Raw genomic sequence first — 24,823 nt, 5'->3', positions numbered from 1 at the left:
GGCTTGCTATTTGCAATCATGCTTTGTTTAGTAAAACTGCGTTTATGTTTCGTTCTTGTTTGGAGGAAGATTTTATATGGTCAAACTCTCAATATACACTTTTTAATTATATGAAGAAATCATCTGATAACTGTTTATTGATCTTCATATTTCATTAATGTTATGTTATATCAGATCAGAGAAGTTATCCATAACAGGTACAATGTGTTTCACATACACGTGTAACTCAGTGACACTTCCCCATTCTCAAAACTGCATTTTTCTTCACTGACAGGCTTATTCAGTTGAATCAGGCATTCGCCCATGAAGTCATCTTCGCCATTCAAACCTCCGTCTTCGTCCCAGACCTCGATCTTCAGGACGTCGCTTTGGGCATTCTTGAAGACAAACCACTGTTTAAACACAGCGGTCTGCTTGTTGTCAATGACTGGGCTCGTCCTCGTTACATTGCCAACCGTCATCTACATTGAATTAAAGTAGATATAATTTATTTTTAGAACAGCAGTGACACAATGAAACAAACATTATTGCTCCACTCATTTCCCCATGCTTGTATTTCAAGGTCATTTTACAGCTTTTTGTTCTCAAAACTGATCGGCCTTATAAAACATTAATGATCTTTCAACTCGCCCATTATCACCTGCAAACTACGACTACTTACTCACTCATGTAAAGAGATGGAGATGTCCTACCTTAACATACGTGTCTGGGAGAGAGAAAAAATCTCCACCACGTAGATAGGACGAATTCAGAAAGACATTTGCAGTTTTTCCTTTGCGTTCATCGTTGGTGGCTTCAGAATGGAAGAATGCGATCAACAGCATGGAAGCAACACAAGCAGCACCCTTCATCCTCACTCTTCACTTCGTCGCCTGAACGTGGGAGACAGAGAGCGAGACGGCTGTGCAGACAGGTAGAAGCTGTAATGTCATCTGCCAAAGAGATGGAGGGCAGGGCGTATGTGGGTATGACAAGCTCCGATGATTTGCGTAGAACAGCGTGCACACTTACTTGGGTGAAGGGAACACAAATCAAGGTGCAAGAGTTTGAATGATATGCCTTCAGTGGGACTTTTCATAGGTCCTTCCTCATTCTTTAGACATTTCATTTTACAGCTAAAATCTAATTTTATTCCAAGAAATGTAATTTGAGGTGTGATAACTGTAAGAAATCATGAAGTTAGTACTGTTTGCTTTCGTGCAGGTGTTCGCCTAAAGCAAGATCACAAGTTCGAAACTAAGATGAGAATTCAAAGGCAATACTGGTTTGGTTATTAAACCTGTAAATTAAAATCCAGTCCCCAGCCAGCAGTGTTGCAGAATTTGCACACCTGAGCTTAAAAAACAATACAAACCAACTTGCACAGACCGCTTTGCTAACCAAACTATTTGTATCGCTTGTTCTATATAAACTAGAGCTTCAACAATCAGCTGATTCAGTTTATTTTAACCAAGAATCCATGAGAGACAGTGGATAAAAAGGCTTCCCAAGTGAATCAAATGCACAAATACAAGCATTCGATGACATTAGGAAGACGGGAAAAGCTTAGATGATCGGCTGTCTGTGATGGGTAACGCCCCTGCTTCATTATTTAAGGAAAGCAACATTATGTGATTATGCAGGCACAATTTATTTAATTTTTTTTTAATAATATAAATTGCCAATTCAACACAACAAACGTCTATCTCTTTTGCATGGACGTCTAAATGTTTCATTGACTTATGACGATGCTAAGGCAGGCGTCATCGTTCCTTCTCCTCGTCCTCCTCCTCCTCCTCCACCACCTCTTCTCCTGCTCTTCGGGAACTCGCAGATGAAAAACATGGTGGCTTCACACTCCACGTGACTCCATGTCCCAGTGCTGAGCAGCTCCACACAGCCTGAGTTTGTGGTGGGAGATTGTGTGGAGACGAGCTCCTCCTCTTGGCTCCAAGCAGCAAAACCCTGCAGAGGACTGAAGTCTGCATAAACATGACCGCTTGTTCCATTCTTATTAAAAAAAAACACACACACACAGAGAGAGAGAGAGAGAGAGAGGGGGGGGGGGGGATAATTAGAGACCCTAGATACTCATCCTCCTTAAGAAAACGATGGCAAAAGGGGACAAAAGTACCAAAAGTGTGTGTGTGTGTGTGTGTGTGTGTGTGTGTCCTCATGCATCTGATGGGGATCACTCACTGTGTCCTTGCTTTGAGCCTGCACTCCTATATAAACTCCTGTCAGTCCTGCCTGCCTGACGTAGTCTGCCATTAGAAGGTTGGCGTTGCTGGTTTTTGGCATGGCCAGGCTGCCTCCTCTCAGCTTGCAATTCATTGAAGCATCTCTGAACCTCTTGGGCTCCTTCACCAGCAGGTAGTACCTCTCTTCTGTTTCCTTCAGCCCCAAGATGACTGCAGGGGACAGGGCGAAGGGTTAAAGGTCTTCACAAGTATGGTTATTTATTTTTTCCATCACAATCAACGAAAATGTTTTCTAAAATGTATATTTAAAGTAAAAAACATCAAAGAAACTACACAAAAAGATGTATTTAGTAAAAAAAAAAAAAAAAAAGGATAAAATGTAATAAAACAAAGAAACAAAACAGGTAAAACAAAACCAGTGGGGCAGTGTGATGTGCCATTGACACTTTTCAAACATTGTTATGGGTGTTTTATCTGTGTACCATAAGTTTTTGCATCAAGTTCACCCACATGACTGGCAGGGCATTGATGGTACATATAAATAAATAAATAAATAAATAATATATAGAAATAGAAATAAGGACATATATTTAGATATATTTAGATATATTACTACATATTTTTTATATTAAGAAATGCAACAATGTAAGGGAAGGGAATATGAAGAAAAAGAAAAAGGAAACAAAGAAAGACTAAATATTAGGTAGCAAAACATCATGTTTCTTCTTATATGGCCTAAATATTATGAACTCAATACAGCGTTTCCCTTTTTATCTTGAGCTGCATGTTATAGTCTCCCTGTTAACCCATATATAATTTATATCTATCAAACCCCTCAGCGCTCACCGTTCTTCACAAACTTGACAGCGTTCCTCAGCTTGCCTACATTGATGTCCAGCTGTCCAACAACCTTCCTGTACCTGCCGCAGTCACATGTTGTACCTGGTGGATTAAACCAATCATCACATGATTTGAGTGTGTACAGATTTTCATAGCACCTTCCTGCATCCTGACTGTGACAAAACGGCACCACGGTATATTAGTGTCAGACTTTACAGTGGAGCACCACTTTGTATATGCTTTGAAAGAGTTGACACGTCCTGCTGCACGGCAAAACCCATCTCCACCCCAGCCTTGGGTTATTTTCATTCAACAACCAAAGGACTTTTATGATATGTACACAGGATAATCAGAACATGGTAGAATGGTGACATTTTTCTTAAGCCTGTGGCCATCAGCCAGCGTTTGGTATCGTGGTGATGCTCTGCCAGGTTTATTCTGCAACCGTCATCTCCTCTTGCTTGCCGCAGGGCTGTTTGCATTCAGCCTCGTTTTCAGCAAGTGAAACACATGATCATGTGGATTGAGGTCAGACAATTCCAGTGTTTTGACCCTAAAAAAAGCTCCTTGTTTGCCTGGTCTGTATGTTTAAGACCATTGTCCTGCTGCCGGGTCATAAAATCAGGGGATTATTGTATCTATAAAATGTGCCACAACATTTTTAAAAATAAAGGTCAGCATTTCAACCTCATCGAGATAATTTTATTTCAATTCCCGTGTGCTGGAGTACACGACCAAAACTCTGTCTAGACTGGTTATTTTATGAATGTAAAATTGCTGCATCATCACCATCATGTTTGTCTGAGAGGAGCAGAATGTCTGGTATTGTCATATAGGATTTGAAAAAAGCAATGTCTGCATGCTGTAGACTCACTCACCTGGTTTCCCTTTTAGACCAGAGGCCCCCTTCAAGCCTGTATCACCATGGTTACCTACAGAGCAGTAGAAATCACGTGTGGGACAATGCTAGCATCCTGGTAATTCACTTTTTCTTGTTTTCAATCACTTACAATAACACTCTACTATCTACCTACTGATAATTCAACATGCTTCTTGTGTTTTTAGACAACATTGTGATGCAGTTACAACAGATTACCACCAGATGGCTGTATCATACATAAAACATTTTCAACATGGCTGCACACAGGTAGAGAGTTACTCAGGTCAAATTTTGACCTTTTGTCAGCCAGATTTAATTGTTCCAAATAAATCTCAACATGATCACACACATCGTTTTTGATATATAGAGATGTGGGTCAATTGTAACTTTTGTGTGTAAATGTTATTCAGAACATATTCACTTATTCTACTGAGGAAACTAAGTGTGTTTTTGGGGAAGTGGGCTGTGAATAGGCTGGTTTTATATGAGGAAATATCCTACCTGTACAATCTGATCAGCCTGACTGGCTTTTGTGATGGAATAAACACTGTGAATAGTCAACATTTCTGTACTCCGCTGCCAGGATAGACGCCCAGGGGGTTATTAAGACAAAATGCTACCAGACAGGCAGTGTCCCCTTTGGAGGCATAAAGTAAAATTCAACCCAAACAGTCCTGCTGTAGTTAGATGGTTGGTTTTCCACATTACAAACTTTACCTGGCTTCAGATCGTTGCTCTTTTGCCTAAGGAAATCGTAAGCCCCATAACCACTAATAATAACCAGAAATATCCGGAGCATTGTAGCAGTTATAAAGGGACACTAGCTCATGTATCATAATAACCCTTACTGTATCTTGAATGAATGCCAATTTCAATAAGGTAGGCAAAGAAATTAAACCGATTTTCTGTGAGTGAGCCTGTAACATGCAATTCAGTTAAAGAGTTGCAGAATTTCAGTTTGTGATTCTACTAACACCGACATTTCCCTAAAAGTGTGTGTTTTTTCTTCTTCTCTAGGTGTTTTATGAGCTACAAGCGCTCAGGATCAAGAGAAATCCAAACCTGTGACCTCACTCCATTGCCTGAGATGGCTGATGCACAGCCACTTTCCTGTAAGTGTATTAAACATAATGAATACTGAGAAAAGTGAATGCCTAGAGAGGCAGGGGAACACGACTGCTCATAAAAATAAAAATAAAGATAGAAATAGTTTCAGCCACCCTGGGCTAAGCAGCTGTATGACCTCATACTGTAGGCTTATGGTTTCTTCTATCTTTGTATGGGATCTAAAACATAAAAGAATGGGCAAACATTCCTCCTTGTGTGTATGGGACTTATTATGTTTGCCGATTTGTGCAGAAATGTCCATTCTACTTATTTTAATATTTTGAGATTATGATTATGGAGCTGCAGTCCAGGCTGAGGAGGAGTTCAGGAAACTATAATTCTTCTTTAAGGCAATTATAAAGACATTAAAATCCTGTAGAAACCTCACAGCTACATTTTTGACATTTTTTAGCCTGTTGTTGACGACTACAGACACGCTGAAAAGTGTCACAACCTTCAGTTAAGGACACATTTAGACACGCGACAGTCCTTCAATCTTTCTCTCATTTTGTAAATATGTTTTTTTCCCACAGGACACTGAGGATGGGAGATTATTCCCTAGTTGCACTGTCCCATTTGATTTATTGTGGACAATCTATATGAATTGATGCTAATGAAACCAAAACATCTATGTTTACAGAGCATGGGGTTGATTGTAGAAAATGATAGAGAAGGAGACAGTTTTTTTTAAAAAGTGCTCATAGAAATATTTGAGTTTTTGTTACCTTTGTCTCCAAAAGGCCCCATCTTTCCTATGTGGCCCACCTCTCCTTCAAGCCCCATCTCTCCTAAGGCTCCTGAGGAGGAGAGAGGAGGACGAATATAAGGAGAGGATTCAAGGTATTTGAAACATTGTTAAGAAATCTCATCAGCTCTTTGAGATTATGACTCTCCAATACAGAGTGCATAATATACAGAATAGTAAACACAATACGCATCATTTTATAGCCTAATCAATAAAAGTGCATGCTCTCAGAGATTGCGAGCCCTGGGGCTTTTCACCCCCAAAAAACGCTGCATGGTTCGGTTCCAATCGATACTGTTATTGCTATTATTATTATGCCATTCAAATAATTTAGAGGGAGAAATGCTGATTGATTATGGGCACAATCTAAAGTTTTCTTTGTTGAGAGGCTCTTTGTGGAGTGAAGACAGTCTGTTTGAAAGTGTGCATTGGTGCAGGTTTGGCTGTTTTTGTCAAACTGGAGGAAATGCATGCATTTATTATTTATGTAGCCTACATCATTTTGTTACTCTCTGTTTATTTGATTCATGTATAAAGTTTGTAACCAACAATGATCTGGAGGATCTGATTACTCTCATCTGTCACTCCACAAGCCTATTATGGCTGCTCTCGTTAGGTATTAAAAGAGAATATCTGAGTGTGGGAGAGAGAGATTGTGTGTGTGTGTGTGTGTGTGTGTGTGTGTGTGTGTGTGTGTGTGTGTGTGTGTGTGTGCGTGTGTGTGTGTGTGTGTGTGTGTGTGTGTGTGTGTGTGTGTGTGTGTGTGTGTGTGTGTGTCTGTGTGTGTGCGGGAACTACTCAGAAGACTGAGGCTTTCTGCCAGCACTTGAATGAGTATTTCCTCAGGAAACTATTCAACTGGAAATTGATGGGGTTTGAAATACTTAGTGACACATTAGAGGGATTTGACACACACACACACACACACACACACACACACACACACACACACACACACACACACACACACACACACACACACCTATTCACTACCATTTCCCACTTTCTCATGTTGGTTTTCTACTCGATGATTTGTGAGGCATGTTGGCAGAGGCTGTGAGGTCTTATGGATTGTGTGAGGTCTGGTGGACTCGGTGAAGCTCTGGTCTATGGGAAATTTCACCATTTCACTGAAATCTGAGTGCAAATTTTGTGTAATTTTCAGTGTGAATGCCTGAGAAACACCATCACAAAGTCAATATTTTGTCAGCCTAGGAGCGATTGTGAACCGTGATTATAGGTTTGTTTTTGCTATATGACGACATTGAATCTGTTGGTGTCTTGTTATTCCTTCTGTGTCTATAAAAGTTGATTAATGTTGTTTTCACATGTGCTTATACTTGCCAGTTAAACCGTCCATCTAAACATCCAGATAACAGTCCTCGCTATCACTGCACTGACTCTTTATCATGGCCAACCCCTCCAACCGGTTTAACGTCTGGATTCTCCAGCTGCTGGAGGATAAAGGAGGCGAAGGCCACATTTTTCATTCTAATCATTCAGCCTTAAGCCATTTCAACGCTCAGTGGACTAAATGTTTTTTAAGGCTTAATAAACCAAAGATACAGGAGATTAAAATACTAAGCAGATCATTTATTACAAATGTTTGCCCAAAGAAAATACGCAAATAAAATACCGGTGTTTCTGCTTTCTGGAGTGAAGGAAAGACAGCTGGGTCACATGAAATTAATTAAAGCCTTGAGGCAGATTTTCCATTTGTTGTACATATAGAGTTCCCTGCTAGCTGTCCCAACAGCAAGAATTACGAACCTTTACGTAACACCTAACTCCGTCCGTAACAATGACTTTCCCGCCTACATTTTACCAGCAGTTTTACAGTAAGTAAAGCCCAATTAACAACTGCAGAAATCCAGCACCACAGTTTGTTGACGTTAATAGGCTTGGAGCAACAAATTGTTTTTGTTGCCCACCAGAGCATTCGGTCATGTATTCCCTTTTTAACATTCCAAAATTAATCAACTGCTTCCTGTAAAACGGCCTAAGTTAAGCAAGGGGAACACATGCGTCATCTGTTGAGCCGTTGGCATATAACTGCAGAAACAAAGTCATCACAGGAACCTGCGTTCATCCTGCACTAAGCATACACACACAGAAACCATAATGATTGGGTTTGCTATACTGTTGAAAAATATCCGTAAAGTTGAAAAGTTGAAAAAAGTTCACATATATATATAGACACACACACACACTTTTCTTTCTCTCCACAATTTTGGAAAAGACTCAAGCAGTCCTGGCATGTGTCTCTCAAATCACATTGTGTGGACAGACGTGTGTGTCTGTTGTTGTTATTATCGAATAAAACAAACATATCTGAAGAGCAAGAGGGCAGCCAGCAACCAGTGCTTTTATGCAGTGTGTGTGTGTGTGTGTGTGTGTGTGCATATACAATTATGCATTGTGTCTGTACGTGTGCTTGCCTTGTGTGTGTATCGTCATGGTATGTATGGCTCAGTGTGTGTGTGTGTGTGTGTGTGTGTGTGCATGCTGACATCTGTGTATATCGTATGGCCGGTTGGCTGGCCAGCTAGTCTACCAGCCAGTTGGAACACATATGGCGAAGCGGGACGCCACTGCTCTCCTCAGCAGCAATTAACACGTCTGCTTCCTGCACAGATACACAGCAGTGTAGGTCTGTCTGTCTGTCTGTCTGTCTGTCTGTCTGTCTGTGTGTCTGTCTGTGTGTCTGTCTGTCTGTCTGTCTGTCTGTCTGTCTCAAGCAGGAAAAAGCAAAAACTGCTGCCAGGGCAAAGTCACACAGGCTGTCTGGAAGCTCACAGTACAGAAAGTAAGCCGTGATGGTCTGTCCAGCTTACAGAAGCAATTTAAATTATAGTTGAGTTAGAGACATTGAAGTCAGACTTTATACTGTTGTTATTACTCCACTTGCAGTGGACTTTATCACTTGTTCCACATGCTGCAAGGATGGTAATAAAAACAGAACAGAACACTAGCAAAAGCACAGGTGTAAAAAAAAAAATAACATTCTCATGGCTTGGTGGGATACTTGATTATACAAAGTCATCCCAAATCTCATCAGTAACACCTGCGCAGAGTTGAACTTCAATGCACTGTGTGTGTTCGGGTTCTACTCGTCTTCTACTTGAGGAATTTTAAGTCTGATTCCTCTGTGACTCACAGTTAACCCAGGTTAGTGTGGGTGCCCTGAAAACAGACCCGGAGTCACTGTGATTATGCTAATGTTTGTGCACTGCATCATCTTCAACCGCAGTCTGATAACAAACCCAACGTTGTTTTATTTGGATGATAAAACGCTGGCCCCAAAGTGGAACGCCACCACTTTCACAGATCAGACTGTTTACACGTCTTGGGGACTACATATGGGAAAAACAGTCTTTTGGGGTGATGCCATTTGAGTCAGCGTCATTTGGGGTTAAAGACTACAAGTTTGAAAATGGAAAGAAAAAAAAGTGTTTCCGTGGAGTTTGAAAGAAATGGACTTACCAGACTTCTCTAGCCCGCTCCTTGAGGTCAGAGGCTCAGTGCTACATTAGCTGCTGCTAGCATGACACACTCGAATCTCTGACCCAACTGCAGTCGAGAATACCATTATGGGTATTGTGGGTACTCTTTTATCGGGGAACTGTGTGATGTTTTTGTCCTACTTTACCATTGCCAGCTTTAAAGTGATGGTTCGGAGTAAAATGCACATGAGGTAATTTCCACCATGACATCCAGCCAAATACCCCTTCGGAAGCATTTTTAGCGATGGTCAGCATTGGTCAAGATAGCCGCTATGAGCCAAATGGCTTTGTACTAGCGCTTTGGTACTGGGGGTATATCTCGTAAATTACCTCACTGCATGGAATGTTCCAAACTTCTGCAGTAGTACACATAGGGTCTGTACTCACAAAACGAGGCATTTGAAAGTTTGTAAGTACACCAGGAGTTTATTTAAAAGAACACTTGCCTGATAGCTTCTATCCTCGGCTGCTATGCTACCACAGCGTAGACGCCACTTCCGTGTTTATCCAGCCGATGCCGTGACGCGAGTTTCACGCGAGAGTATGAAAAAGTTTCGCTAAATGTTTATAAATGCTTGTATTATCAGGTCAACACATTTTTATAAATGCTTGTATTATCAGGTCAACACTTGTTAACCTGATAATACAAGCATTTATAAAAATGTGTTGACCTGATAATACAAGCATTTATAATTGTTTTCTTTTTTTCTTTTAAATAAACTCCTGGTGTACGTACAAACTTTAAAATGCCTCGTTTTGTGAGTACGGACCCTATGTGTACTACTGCAGAAGTTTGGTAACATTCCATGCATTATTAGTGGGGTAATTTACGAGATATACCCCTTGTACCATAGCGCTAGCACTAAATGCTGACCATCGCTAAAAATGCTTCCGAGGGGGTATTTGGCTGGATGTCATGGTGGAAATTACCTAGGGTGCATTTCACTCCGAACCATCACTTTAAGCAGCCCTTTTCTCACAATATAGAGTATTTACAACAGATGGACGGATACCTGGAAGTCCTGGTGGTCCATTCTTTCCCAGTTTTCCCTGATCCCCCTCATCTCCAATCTCACCTTGGTCTCCTGAATTAAAAGGGAAAGACAGAAGACAGGATGCAAGTCATATGCGTAACGCTTCCCATTGTGTTTCATGCACAATTCTGTTCAGAAGAGGCCTTTGCAGCAGCATGCTTGCTCAGCCAGTATGCCAGGGATTACATCTGCATATTCCCACTCACTGCTGGCACGGAGGGAATAGTGAAACTATCACAGGACGATGATCCATTATCAAAACTAACATTTGGCCGAGGACTAATGCAGCATGAGTGAGTGTTTGTGTAGGAGATTTAATGCAGGCCCGGTTGTGGGTTTGGGTGCACTACGACTGTAAGGTTCAGTTTGTTTATAAAATCTTCATATTCCCTTTTAATCTATGTTCATCCAAGTGTGTGTCATTACCGAAAAGGCTCACTCATTTAAAGTGTTGGTGACATCACATAGTTTTTCGAGTTGAAAGCGTAAGTGAGCATAGAGGGAATTTCTCCAGTGGGTCCACTCTTTAAAGAGCTGTTGGCAAGAAATCTTGAGAGATTTCAGAGTGTCTATGAGAGCCGGAGCCCCAGTTGTTGATGCCAACAGCACTTTATATCTTGTTAAGTACTGGGCTTTAAAATGAAGGATTGTAACAAACTCCCTCCATTAGACTGGAGGAGTACTTAAGACATTTATTATTCAAATCTGCAGGCTGTAGACATTTTCAAGTGATCTAAATCACCGCAATTTCAAGTGTTTCTGCCAAATTGTTTCCTTTTCTGGACTACTGAATTGAAACCATGCACAGTTAAATCACTAACACGCCTTGCTCGTGTGATTAAGGTGTCACATCACAGAGAGATTTGTGAGTAAAAGCAAACTTTTCTGAAAGGAACCAATGTGTTTTGACATTCTCATTTCTCAATATAAAATAAAGTGCCGGTAAATCTATTTTGAAATCCTGAAGGCACAAGTTCCAGTAAATGCAATAAAAGTATGTTTATTGGAAAAGTGAAAATAAATAAGCACAGTTGTGTGGACCTTTTTTTTGTCAGGGTATGATACATAGAAAAATGGACGTCCGACACCCACTCAAATACGCAGACGTGAGACACAGACGGACTGTGGTCAGCAGTGTATCTGGGATGAGTCTTGTACAAATAATCAGTTCAGTTTAGTGGCAGCTGTCTAAATACACAAGGTCACAATGGGTCTTTCTTACTAGAACAGAAAATTCTGTGGAAAGCCGACAAAATACTCCCTTCCTTGTGAGTTTTTCTATTTTACCCATGTTACAAACGACAACAACATTATTTGAACAAAACGAATACACCTTTTTCTATTTTCAAGAACTGTAAATTCAAATAAATGTTTGGTTTTTTGCTTTTTCACTTGTCTCAGTTCCTGCATGTGGACTGCTGCAGTAACTTTTGCTCTAACTTTCACTAAAACCAAAACTAAAACTCCATTTCGGTAGCGTGAATGTGCTTAAAAACAGTGCTTAAGTGTATATTTTATTAGTTCTGTCTGTCTGTCTGAATCAGCAGGGGAACAAGCTACTGGATGTCGTAAACTGGAAAGCACACACAGGGAGGCATTCCCTCCAAAAGCCTATGGGGTAGCAGACTGAGGCTCATAAACTACAGGACATTACATGCTTGCTACCTTTATCATCAGCTCAGTAAACGCTGAAGCACATTAGAGGTGTTTCCTCAGAAGTTTCCATTTGACGAATGTACACATATTGGCATTAACATTGTGAGGATATTTAGGCAAGGCAAGGCAAGGCAACTTTATTTGTATAGCACATTTCATACACAAGGCAGACTCAAAGTGCTTCACATCATAAAACAAAGTGAGAAGAAAAAGAAAAAAAATAGAAGAATTAAAAGAATATAATAAAAAAAAAATTTAAAAAAAAATTAAAAATGCATTACAGAAAGAAAATAGAATAAAAACATATTTGCAATAATTAAAAACAGTGCAGACATTAAAAGATTTAGAAGCTATGGTGAACATAACAGATTTCAGTCTAGTTTTAAAAGTGGTCAGAGTTGGGGCAAGTCTTACATCTTCAGGAAGTTTATTCCAGCCATTTGTTGCATAGTGACTAAATGATGCTCTCCCGTGATTGTTGTTTACTCTGGGAATCACTAACAGATTGGTCTCAGAAGATCTTAGTGGTCTAGAAGGCTTATGTAGTGGGAGCATATCAGTGATATACTTCGGTCCTAGACCATGTAGTGATTTATATGTGAGCAGGAGGATTTTGAAATCAGTCCTCTGACATACAGGGAGCCAATGTAAGGATTTAAGAATTGGTGTAATGTGCTCACATTTTTTGGTCTTTGTAAGAACTCTAGCAGCAGCGTTCTGAACAAGCTGTAGCTGCCTGACAGTTTTTTTCGGAAGACCTGCAAGGAGACCATTACAGTAGTCTAGCCTACTAGTAATAAAGGCATGTACAAGTTTTTCTAAGTCTTGAGCTGACATGAGCCCTCTAAGTCTTGCTACATTTTTTAGGTGATAGTAGGCTGATTTTGTTACTGATTTAACGTGACTGTCGAAATGTAAATCAGAATCCATAATAACCCCAAGATTTCTGGCTTTGTTTGAGGTTTTCAGGGACAGAGAGTGAAGGTGTTGAATTACTTTAAACCTTTCTTTTTTAGCACCAAAAACAATTATCTCAGTTTTATCCTCATTTAGTTGTAGGAAGTTTTGGCACATCCAGTCTTTGACTTGCTCAATGCACTGGCACAGAAGATCTATGGGGCGATAGTCGTTTGGTGATAGTGCTACATAGATTTGGGTGTCATCGGCATAGCAATGGTGGTCAATGTTATGTTATAATGTTATTATTTTGCATGATTTAGTTAAATACATTTACCATGAAGCCATAAGCATACATTGTCTTATCTCCAAAAGTATGAATGAACAATAGTCAAGATTATTAACACCCAAGAACCCAAATAGAAGATACAGCATGTATTCATATATGGGGATTTATTCGTCTTTCATCAAACTCACAGCACATTCGGGGAGGTGCCTTACCTTTAGCTCCAGGTAGGAGGGCATTGCTGCAGACTTCTGTCGAGGCGGAGATGCAGTTGAACACGGCTGCAGACACACAGAGCACCAACAGTCCCATCATCTCCCAATCATCACCAACTAGTGAAGAAGACTCTGATTTTCAGATTTGCAGGAAGCTGTTAGCAACAAAGCATTGGCTGAGTATCCCATGAGCCAGTCGGCACCGACCACAGCTTCAGTTCACCACTAATGAGCTAAGATACTATGGAGGGTCAGAACAGAGCAATGCTGTTGTTTATAGAAAGCACATTTCTCACACACACACACACACACACACACACACACACACACACACACACACACACACACACACACACACACACACAAACACACACGCACACACACTTGTTTATAGAGGCTTATCACTTACTTGTCATAATGTCAAACAACACATAACAGAGTACTGCATTACTGCATGTCTTGCCCCTTTGAATTTGAAACTGTGTATGATTATACGTTCTGTTTATAACATCATTTAAATGGATACCATATTGGAGATAAATGGGGGAATAGCAGTCGGGGACAAATACAATTGAATGTGTTTGTTTTTTATGAATTATGTTAAATCATTTTCAAGTAAAACAGTACAAGGAATGGTATTTATGGTCACAGAGGTTGGATCCAAAACCACTGTCTTTTTGCTGCCTATCATTCATCATTTCACTTGAGTGTACTAAAATATATTGACTAAATATTTTATACTGCCCTCAAATACTCCCACAGTGGAGTGAGTAATACAAATACATATTTAGGCTGAATGGAGAATGCACAGTATGTAATATTTAACATGTAAAAAGCCACTGGGATGTTTTCCTATCAACATGAAGGGAGCAGCACCTCTGGGCCTCTCTTCTTTTCTTTAACTCATCCTCCCACCCTTCAGACCACAAACCATTTAGTGGGAGAGGATTATGCTCTCGCTCTCTCTCTCTCTCTCTCTCTCTCTCTCTCTCTCTCTCTCTCTCTCTCTCTCTCTCTCTCTCTCTCTCTCTCTCTCACACACACACACACAGAAACAAAAACACAGACGTATATTATGCACATGCACACCTAGACATGCCCACAAACACATGAAACACAAAAAAGCGCACAAAAAACTAAAAGACATAAACACACACACAGATTCTTGCATAATTGCATCCTCTGGTTTGTCACTATGTGATGAAAACCTACAGGGATTAGAGGGTTTGGAGGCCTCGGAGGGACAGAGTGAAAGGAGCGAGTACCGCTGGTAGAAAATGAGAAAAGAGACGGAGAGAGGAGGAAGAATGAGACACGGTCAGCGAAGAAGTCACAGCAAAGAGAAGAGACAGAGCAAAGACCAGAGAGGGATAGCAAGTGAAGAAGGGAGTGTGGTCGGAGCCACATGTCTTGGCTCAAACAGGAATTTCCTTATTGAAGAGTTATGCTTCCTGGGATGTCTGAAGCGCTCCATCAGTACGGCAGGTCACTAGGGGCGTTAGTGTGCTCGCTTCTTTGAAGAACAGGGAAGGGCTGATGTTATCAAGACTATTAATTGGGGAAAAAACAGGGAGATTCATTTTAATCAGACGTGGGCTGTTGTTCCCTGAGTTGGCACGATGTCACTTTGAAAAGAAGCCATTTGAGGAGTTTTAAAAGGTTTGCTGCCTTTATTGTGGTTGGCCTCTTGTGATGTTATTTGTATTTACAGACAGAAATCTTTCAAATACGCACTGTTGGCGGGGAAACGACAACACGTTTTTCTGCTTACGGTTACAACTTATTACAACCGTGCAAATGCTGCACCCTTCAAAGAAAATACATATTTCACAAAATATAGGCCTGTTACACAGTTGGACACGTCAAAGACATTAATCAGATGTTGTTGCTGATTGTTGTTTAACACACACACACACACACACAGTCTTGACACTCGATATCAGTTAGTCTCACAAAAGTTTATTTTGGCTTCTACCACTATTTGCTCGAAGCGTCAAAGTCTATATCGCTTCTGCTCAGGAATTTGTTGATGAAGCCTGTGTATTTTTGGTATTTTGGTAGATCTGACTTTCTGTGTTACTGAGGATAACTGGCAAGTCGGTCAATTACAGTTCAAAAGAAACAGCTAATGCCAACAGCAGGCATTTGTGTAGCCTGCAATGTACAATAAGAGGCATAGGCCAGCAGCTGACAATACCCATTCAAACTAAAATGGGTACATTGAGTGAACCAAAGTTTGCTCAAAAAACCCCAAAACAACAGCCTTCAAAATGCTAAAATGTTCTGCAGAGTTGTGTGTTTAATTCTCAGGAGGAGACAACTTTCACATATAGAAGAAGTCCAGTGATCCATTGTTAATATAAAAATGGTATTTAAAGCCAACACGGAAATTAGGAGTTTTAGTTTGACTTTCTATATAATATTCAAGGTCATATTGGATGCTGTTTAAGACACAACATAATGGATCATAGCATGCAGAAATAACTAATATCCAAACTGTCCAGTCCAAAATCACAGAGGAATGCCTTCAGAGCACTCTATTCTAGGTCAACATCACATTTTAGCATCAACCAGCCATTCTCCTAACCTAAATGACCTCATTACTGGTTGAAATAAGAAAAAATAATTGCCTCCGTGGTTATAGATTTATCAGAAGCATTTGCTTTTGCAAAGATAACCCTCTGTTGGCCTATGAAGTTGATGCTGTTGCCCGGTTTTTGAATGCTCCACAGTAGGCGGCCGAGGAGGAGAGACCCACAGCACACACAGACACACCGCGAGGAGAGACCGAGGCGAGAACTGTGGTTGTGGTCCATGCGTCATTTTCATGCAAGGACACTTTCAGTTGAAGTGTTTGTTTGTGCGTGAAGTAATACGAGACTGGGAACTGGCATTATCCGCGTTAAACACTTAATGAGCTGTGAGAACAAACGCAGTTTCCTGCTGACGTGCAGATAGGCAATTCTTGAAGCAGTTCCCCAATCTGTTCTGGGTTACGGAGATGTGATATCAACAAGCTGCTATCTCCAACCAGATTTACCATTTTCCCCTCAGGTTTGTCAGAGAGGATCACAATACTCACCACTGCATTCTATGCGATATTGGCTGGCCTTTTCTGTCAGAGACGTAATAACCACTGATGCTTATTTATTTACAAAGCCATAATTGGAGAATTGCCTTCGTATATGTCATCTTTACTGCTCTGGCAGTGCGGCCTGCACTTAACATGCTCGGTTGATCCCTGTGGCAGAACTGATTTTGGAGAAGAACAGAAAACTGCCTTTGCTGTTAGAGCAGAAATCTCATGGAAAAGTCTACAATGTCAACTAAAAATCTAAACACAGCTCGATAGCTTTAACAGCATACATATTAACCGTTCTAAATGTGTGTCCGTATATCTCCGTCACGTTGTCTCTGGATATGACCTGATAACAGGGCTTTGCTATAGAAGGGACTTTCTCTGGTACGCCGTTTCAGTCAAGCTCTGTGAAAGTGCAGCATTATTACTCAGTATGCGCAACACACACACACACATGCACATGCACACACACACACACACACACACACACACACACACACACACACACACGCACAAACACAAACACAAACATTCTCACACACACACACACACACACACACGCACACACACACACACACACACGCACAAACACAAACACAAACATTCTCACACACACACACACACACACACACGCACACACACACACACACACACACACACACACAAACACAAACACGCGCACAAACAAACACAAACACACACATGCAGGAAACAACCCTGCTATCCTGATGGCTAATTGTTTACATGTGGTTTAGATTGCGTTCTCTAATTAAGAATGTGATTCACACTCCTGGATCGAGGGTTGACTCCATAGTGGTAACCACACCACAAAACAGCCTCGTTTTCTCTGCTGCTAAAAACCCCTTTTACAGCACTGGAAGCACCATTTGCAGCATGAACTGCCCACATGTGTGTGTCAGTGACAAATCGGTCAACGGCAACTTTGGCAAATAAAATGTTTACCTAACCTCTGCTCTGAACCACATTCATTTACTGTTGAGTGTGAGTGTCACAGTTACGGCTGTGGAAGTGACTGCGCTGCCTGAGTTTCCTGGTATTTGACTGGAGAATCGGGCACAGACACAGCCCTTTCCCGGGACAGCAGCAAGGCACGCAATACATGCTGTGACAGCCGAAGTCACACTGTGTTGTGACTCTTTGTTTTTTATGATTTAATTTTTCTGAGGAAGTGAGTCACAGGATTTTCATCAACATGGGGATAAACCTCACCGGGAATCAATTACAATTTTATTTCAGTCATGTTTACTTCAGCACTTGATCTTCTGTGTGCCCTGATGACTTCACAAGCAGTCCAACAAGAACATTGGTGGTCTTGGTAATACTGGTAATATGAAAATACTGGGATTGTACAGAAACTTGAGGTTACCTACAGTTACATATTAATGGCTTTTCCAAAGGGGGTTTTCTTGACTTTGATATTTCTATTTCATGTCCTTACAAGGCATGCATAATGGATAAAGATGCTGCTTACCCTATAATGATTGTTTGCAGGCCCTGTTTGGCTTGGATGGAAAAAATGTAAAAGAGTAACAGAATCATCCATATCATAATATTGATTAATGTAAGAAGCATTTTTCTCCAAAATAAAATTCCCAATGTGACACATTTTAAAGCACCTTTGAAAGTACCTCAATTAATCCCATTTCAAGCAGTAAATAAACATATCAGCAGGAGTTGGGCCAGCCTGACACACCAAACTTTACTGTACTAACCAATAGTGGAAAGACCCTCTCAGTGGTCAGAACAACACACTCACTTCCCAACTTCCATCTCATGAAACACTCCTACAGGACAATTTCCCCCTTTTTACTCATTGAGATTGCTTTGAAAGACAAATAAAAGAAACCATACTCCGACATAAAACTTTGTAATGAATCTCACAGAATATTTGCTGTTGCCGCCGCTAGCAAAACAACATCATGTCTGGGCCGGGTGTGAATATCGCTGGCATCACTCAGCAGGCTTGCTGGTTCATTAAAGCAGAGATTAAGTAATGTCTATGCCGAGGTATAAAACTACCAACCGTAACCAAGTATACAGTCATTCTTGATTTTACACCGACTCTCATCTGGTGGTTGGTGACATTAGGCAGATGTAGCCTATCCCAGTCCACAGTCAGTACAACCTGGAGATAGCCGAAAGTCGGATAATTGGTCTATTACACAGCCAGAAGAAAAGATAAAGGAGTTCTACATGCTGGTGAGCAAAAAACAGACAGCTGGTTATGCCTTTCAAACTGAAAGCACATTTCCTGAAGACCTCCGTGCGTCAAGCAGAAACATCTAAATGTTCCTCAGAGAGCACTATTGGAAAGCATTAAGATCAGTCCAATCTGTAAAGTAGCCTCGGTTAATTACGTGCACATGGAGTAAAGCAAGGTGGTCATGAGTATAGTGCTTGTGGTGGTTCACTTCATGTGTTTTGGGCAATCCTACCTGACCAAAATTATATCTGGGAAGACCTTCACACACACAGAGACACACACACACACACACACATACACAAACCACAGATTCCCACACGACTTTCTGAAAAAAATCATGAATTGGAAACAGGTCTCTTTAAATACTAATTTGCTGATAACTCCCACAATACAACTGTGTGCTCTTCAGGAATACAAGAACAGAGACTGGAAAGGACACAAATGCATAGACTTGTAGTCAAGACCGCCTAAACCGAGACCAAGACACTACCAAGACCAGACAGTATCAAGACCAAGACACTACCAAGACCAAGACCAAGACAGACCAAGTCAAGACCAAGACCAGTTCAGCTCGAGACCGAGACCGAGACCGAGACCAAAAAAAAAAGTTGTTTTTGCCATTTTGCATGAGTTGTAGAACATAAGCACCATATTGGGTTCAGCTGCTTAGTATATGAGAAATGTATTATTTCAACTACAGGCACAATAATACAGTGACAGTACATGTCTTGTGTGTGAACTCACTATAAATGTTTTCATCAATTGACTAAAAATCTAATATGTGTAGCAATTGCATGACCACACCGTACTACACTATTTGAGGATTGACTCTTGAGTGCTGTTAAGGACTGACATGACTATAGTCCTAAAGTCATCTAACAAAATAACAAGCCCCCAACACCACCCTGCACCTTAAAAAAAAAAGTCTAATGAATTGGAAATATGTCACCAATTTAAATTGTCCTTAATTTGTAGATAAAATGTTAATTCTAAATATTATTATATTATAACATCAGCATCACTGAAATGGCATAGGCCATTGCCCACTGGCAAACAATCTCTTTATGGTCTGTAAAACCGAACCTGATGACTGACGAATTCGCCGACATTTTGCGTCCTCCTTCATAGATCTTGACCGTGCTTCAGAGGCTTCAGAGGGGGGAGGGGGGAGGAGGAGGGAGGGGAAGCGTGAGAGGACAAGCGCCGCCGTCTGTGTCACAAAATGTATGTGATTGGTACTTGAAGGGGGCGTATAATGATAGCTGTATTTAAAAAAAAAACTGTCCTTGCCTGCCTGGATAGGTTACATTCCCTTCGAGACCGCGCTGCCAGTCCGAGACATTGCGAGACCGAGAGACCCGAGACCGAGACAAGACCGAGACCAAAGACTGTCGAGGCCGTGACAAGACCAAGACCACGAAAAAGCGGTCTTGAGACCGGTCTCGAGACCAAGACCGGTCTCGAGAACTACAAGTCTACAAATGCACTGTATGATTCCACATCATTTTACTTGACAACAAACCTGAACAAAGTGAGACACATCAGCTGTTTGAAAACAAAAGCAGACAATAGCCGAGGATATTCTGCTTGATCTCTATTAAACAGAAACATGCTGATCTACTCTATGAGGATGTCGGTTTATCAAGCTGTTGAAAGAGTCCTCTGCTAAACTTCATACATGTGCAGACACATTAAATGACTGACTCAAAGTAAATTGTTACTATTACTGAATTACTGAAGGGACCTCCTTGGCACAGTCCCAGGGGCCCAAAGCATCAAGCCCCCCCTGACCTTCACCTACAAAATGTCAGCGACCAGGAAGTGACTCAAAATGACCACAAAACTACAAACAAGCAAAACAGAGACTCACAACCCAAAAGGGCCAGACAATGACAAGGACACGCAACTAGAAAGAGACATAAAGCCACATAGAGGAGCGTAACAATTCGAAAAAGACACAGACCAACTACAAAGAGACACAAAGTTACAACAAGGAGAAACACCACCACAGAGTGATGCATAACAGAGGCACTAAACAAAAACAAAATGAGGCTGAACAACTATAAAGTCTGTGAGAGGTGGTGGGGCCTTTTGCATGTCCGTGCCCGGGGCCATCATGGCTTTGGTGCTATTATTCATCTCAGAAATATGGTGCAAATAGTGTCAGAAACCCCCCCTTTATTTGGGTAGTTATTTGCCAATTCAATTCATACAATTTAAAATGTTATCTAGCTGCAACTGAACTGCAGATTGAGGTCTCAAAGATAGACTTCTTATTTGACCTTGTTTAAATAAGTGGGAAAACAAAGAAAATGCCAGAATAAACTATTCATTCAGGTCTTCTCATTGTTGAGACCAGTTACACATAGAAAAATCTTCGAAGAATTTGATGGTTGAGGGTGTGTTGGCAGATGGCCAAGTTCAACAATTTCAGAAAAAACAATTGTATTTAGCTAAAATATACAGGTAACGACATTGTATGACCGCAGATGTATTACATTTCACTTTAACACTATATTGACACAGCGTTGGTTCATGCTCTCATATCACACATGCAGCATCAATACAGATGGGTCCTCTGAAATCCATGCTATGTTAAAGAGTATACCTGCTTGAAGCTGAGCGGGTAACATTGTTCCTCCCCATTTAAACCAGTGGATTTGTTTGACATGGAAACAGTGCGATGGAAAGTAATGGCGTTGTGGTCGGGGTGATGGATGGGTGTTTACATCTGCCTTAAACTCTGCTGACTTTGGTTCAATCTTCAGCTCTTCCAGGAAGTATTTCACTGAAAGACATTTCATTTTAAGGCAAAAGTTAGTCTTATTTAACCATGACCGATGGTTTCCCCCAAGCTAAAATAAACGGTTAGATTTTATTGCTTTGACCTCACCCTCACCTTAAGTTGGAAGTTACCAATATTTCACCTGCTTGTCATCTACAGCATGTGACCCTGGTGAAAATGAAGTGACATATTCAGTGTAATAGTTACATCATGTTCACAGCTCATAATCTGAGTTCCAGTTTGTTCGCATGCCATGACATCCAATAGGACTGTGTGGAACAGACCTGTTCCAGTGTATCAAATGACTTTGAATGGTCACAGTAGTAAAATGTAACCAGCTATTCAAATGAAGGGGGAGGAAAAAAAGCCCCCCAAAAAAGCACTTTAACTATTTATGCCGTTAAAACTGTGCTGAGCAAAGGTTATTTCCCCGTTTTTAAGAATGATGCTTTTCTTCCAACAACTTGTCCTGTTCGGTTGTAGTTGCATAACAAGTTTGTTTACTTGACAAAAATGTTTGCATTCATCTTGCTGTCTGCATTTCTCTTCGGCATTGTGCTACATGGCTCTTGATCAAACCAAGATTCTGGACACAGTTTTACCCTCTGGACAGAACATTTACACTCAAGGGAAATCACAAGCAGAAACTCGTGCTATACTTGTGCCTTTTCATGTCTGCAAAAATATTCTGTGCATTTTTGTTTGATAAAATGTGAGTCATTCCATATGCTACTTATTTCTTTATCAAACACTATAATGTTACAGAGATAGAAGTTCAGTAGTTTTGTCACTTCTCCCATGTTGCCTGTTTTTTTTTTACTCTTTATTCTGTTCCGATGCATGAAACTGATACTTCTGAGTTCCAAAAACAGTAAAAGTCGAGTAAGCGCCTCTGTATCTGCGAGTGCGTCTGTGAGAATGTCTTGTTAAAATCATCGTATCATGCCGTACTGATCTGAGACCTGATGGGATATTTGACATGCTTCCCTGAACACTATAAATGGACACTTTAAGAGTTTAAGTTTAAAAATGCCCTCCATATTTAGAAGGGAGTTGGCACTCACCACTCTGGCTGGAGAAGCTGTATCTGTGAAGAGGCGAGGTGATTACGAGACGGGTTAATAAAGCAGATTCATGGTGGATAGACCGGAAGGCAGGCAGACAGATAAATAATAATGGAGACATTTTACATCACAGGAGAAGATAAACACACTCACTTATCCCTCATTATCACCTTTGTGCTATTAGACCTGGCACGGAACTCACTGGTTTTGTTTTCAACAGCCTTGCTACAACTGATTCAAAACAGCCTTTCGGTGAATGTTTAAATATGAGCTCGGTTTTAAAATCTTCGGAGATTTGTGTTTTCTGTTGGAAAAGGGTCAGCTAGTCTTCTTCTCAAACTAGAAATAGCTGTTTATTTCAAACTATTCCCTAGTCGTCTTGAGGGAAATGCGTTTGGAAGGCACAGTGAAGACAGTGCCAACATGAGACCCTATTCCAGTAACAAATCAAGCCTATCACATCATTTTCTCCTCCTTAACAACAAACAGTGTGGCAATACTCTCTAATACTATCAACACACACTCAGACACGACTACATTCACCCTTATGAGAAAATGTAGAAATCTTTTAATCAAAATCTGATCTTGCCAAAATGATAAACCCCTTGTAATGTAACCTAAGGAGTTAAGACACTTATTTGGATCAATCGATTGTGCAAACGCCTTTATCTCACTCTCGATGACACATTGGATTAGATAGGGAGCTGTAAGCCGCAAATTGTCGTGTGCAAGTAGCTGGCAATGTTAAATAATATGACTCAGATGGGTGTTGAGAAAACCACCTCTTGAGTCCTCACCGTTTCTCACGACTCCACCTTACAGCTTTGGATGTCACGCTGTTTTTATAGTATACCTCAGCCAGACCTGTGGTTGCACTTAAATATAAAAAATCCTTCCTGTTCTCCATGATTGACTTAAGCTCAAATTCCCACTCCCGTGTGTGTCTGAACTACACCTTAAAGTTTGGAAATAACATCTACATAAGAAGAATTAATAACCTGGGAATCAACTAAAGCTGAACACACATCCTATTGTGCTAAATTGTTTCCTCCACCAATTTATCAATACCTCAAAGTTCAACAAATGCAGACTGAACTAAAGCAATTGGATCCGGGGTATTTTCCCATAACAAGCATGAATATTAATAAAGGTATGTGTATTTATGATGTTTTATTGAAGTGACCCACCTCATCTATCATACAATAGGCAATAACTTCCTTGACTCATTCGTTTTTTGAGGAGAAAAGCGCCAAAATCATATTTAAAAAGTATTCAATAGCAGTGCATATATCAATTGCTGCTACACTGTAACCTACATTTTTGAATTATACTTTTTTTAACTGCTTTAATTTGATAAAAAAAGATCTGGTTTAGTATGGAAAAGAAAAATATAAGTATTTACAGGTCTAAATGTTTTAATAGACCCGCAAAATTCTATACGCGTGACTGTGGACACAGTCACACTTTGAGGATGTTGCTAACCACTGATGTTTACTTTACATTCTGTAATCTAGAATGAACACCAGACAACGCAGGCTGCCGGAGACACAGACAGATTTAGTGCTAATCACCTTTTCAGTCGTTGGATAAAGTGATTAAAAGAACAAACTGCATCTTTCTTCCTTGTCAGATTGTCTTGTGTGAGCTTGTGCTGATCATCTTTAGGGCCACTTACTTCAGCAACGCAATATATTCTTGTAGCCTATTTTTTTTCTTTAAAACATATATAACAAAAGCAAGATCATTTTGCAATATTTGGATCCAGTTAGTGCTTTTGTACAAATCCAAATTTTGTTCAGCACACGGAATAACTATTAATTTTAATGGTACTTTTGGTTATTTTATCCAGCCAATTAGTCATTTTGGTCATTTTAATAGTAGTTTAAACACAGCCCACATAGAGTTTGATGGAATAAACAGAAAATAAGATGATGGAAAACCTTGAATGGTACATTCATGTCACTGTGGACAGGTTCGTCTTCTGGAGAATTCCCCTTGCTCCTTTGAACACGTTGTGAAAGTGGTTTGGTTGCAGTTTAAAAGCTTCCCGGTCTTCTGCATCATTGTCTTGGCAGCGCGGCCTGTTTGTCTCATGCTGAGTCTTTGGAGGGTGACCGAACAATTGATTTCAAAATCAATGTCTGTCTGATGCACACTTGCCGAAATGCACAAACGCAGACACATGTGCAACCACTTCCTACAGTGGAACTGCAAGGTGACCTCAGCTCTCCTTGTTGTTTACATCTCTGCATGAACTTAAGGTCAGAGACATAATTGCTTTAAACTAAGTGCTCGCGTGTGTGTGACGCCGCCTTGCATATGCTGCAT

At 40.5% G+C, this 24,823-nt stretch overlaps 3 protein-coding genes across 3 annotated transcripts in view; 2 read left to right on the top strand and 1 right to left on the bottom strand.

The window, feature by feature from the left end:
- LOC311023899 (secretagogin-like) overlaps positions 1–24,823 on the top strand; it is a 168,193-nt gene that overhangs the window by 17,610 nt on the left and 125,760 nt on the right. The window lies entirely within an intron of this gene.
- The window catches only part of LOC311023896 (tumor necrosis factor receptor superfamily member 11B-like), a 214,375-nt gene that overhangs the window by 141,718 nt on the left and 47,834 nt on the right, over positions 1–24,823 (top strand). The window lies entirely within an intron of this gene.
- On the bottom strand, positions 177–13,580 carry colec10 (collectin sub-family member 10 (C-type lectin)). The gene is made up of 8 exons (XM_084026008.1): positions 13,344–13,580; positions 10,269–10,340; positions 5,733–5,804; positions 3,899–3,952; positions 3,027–3,122; positions 2,179–2,390; positions 693–1,989; positions 177–461 (listed from the first exon to the last, which is right to left on the bottom strand). The coding sequence occupies exons 1-7, from the start codon at positions 13,441–13,443 to the stop codon at positions 1,720–1,722; spliced, it is 876 nt and encodes a 291-aa protein (XP_083882134.1). The 5' UTR covers positions 13,444–13,580; the 3' UTR covers positions 177–461; positions 693–1,719.

The sequence above is a fragment of the Eutrigla gurnardus genome, assembly GCF_963514095.1.
Source record: "Eutrigla gurnardus genome assembly, chromosome: 14".
Classification (NCBI taxonomy): domain Eukaryota; kingdom Metazoa; phylum Chordata; class Actinopteri; order Perciformes; family Triglidae; genus Eutrigla; species Eutrigla gurnardus.
The sequence above is the reverse complement of the archived record's forward strand: the minus strand, read 5'-3'. Positions and strand labels throughout refer to the sequence as shown.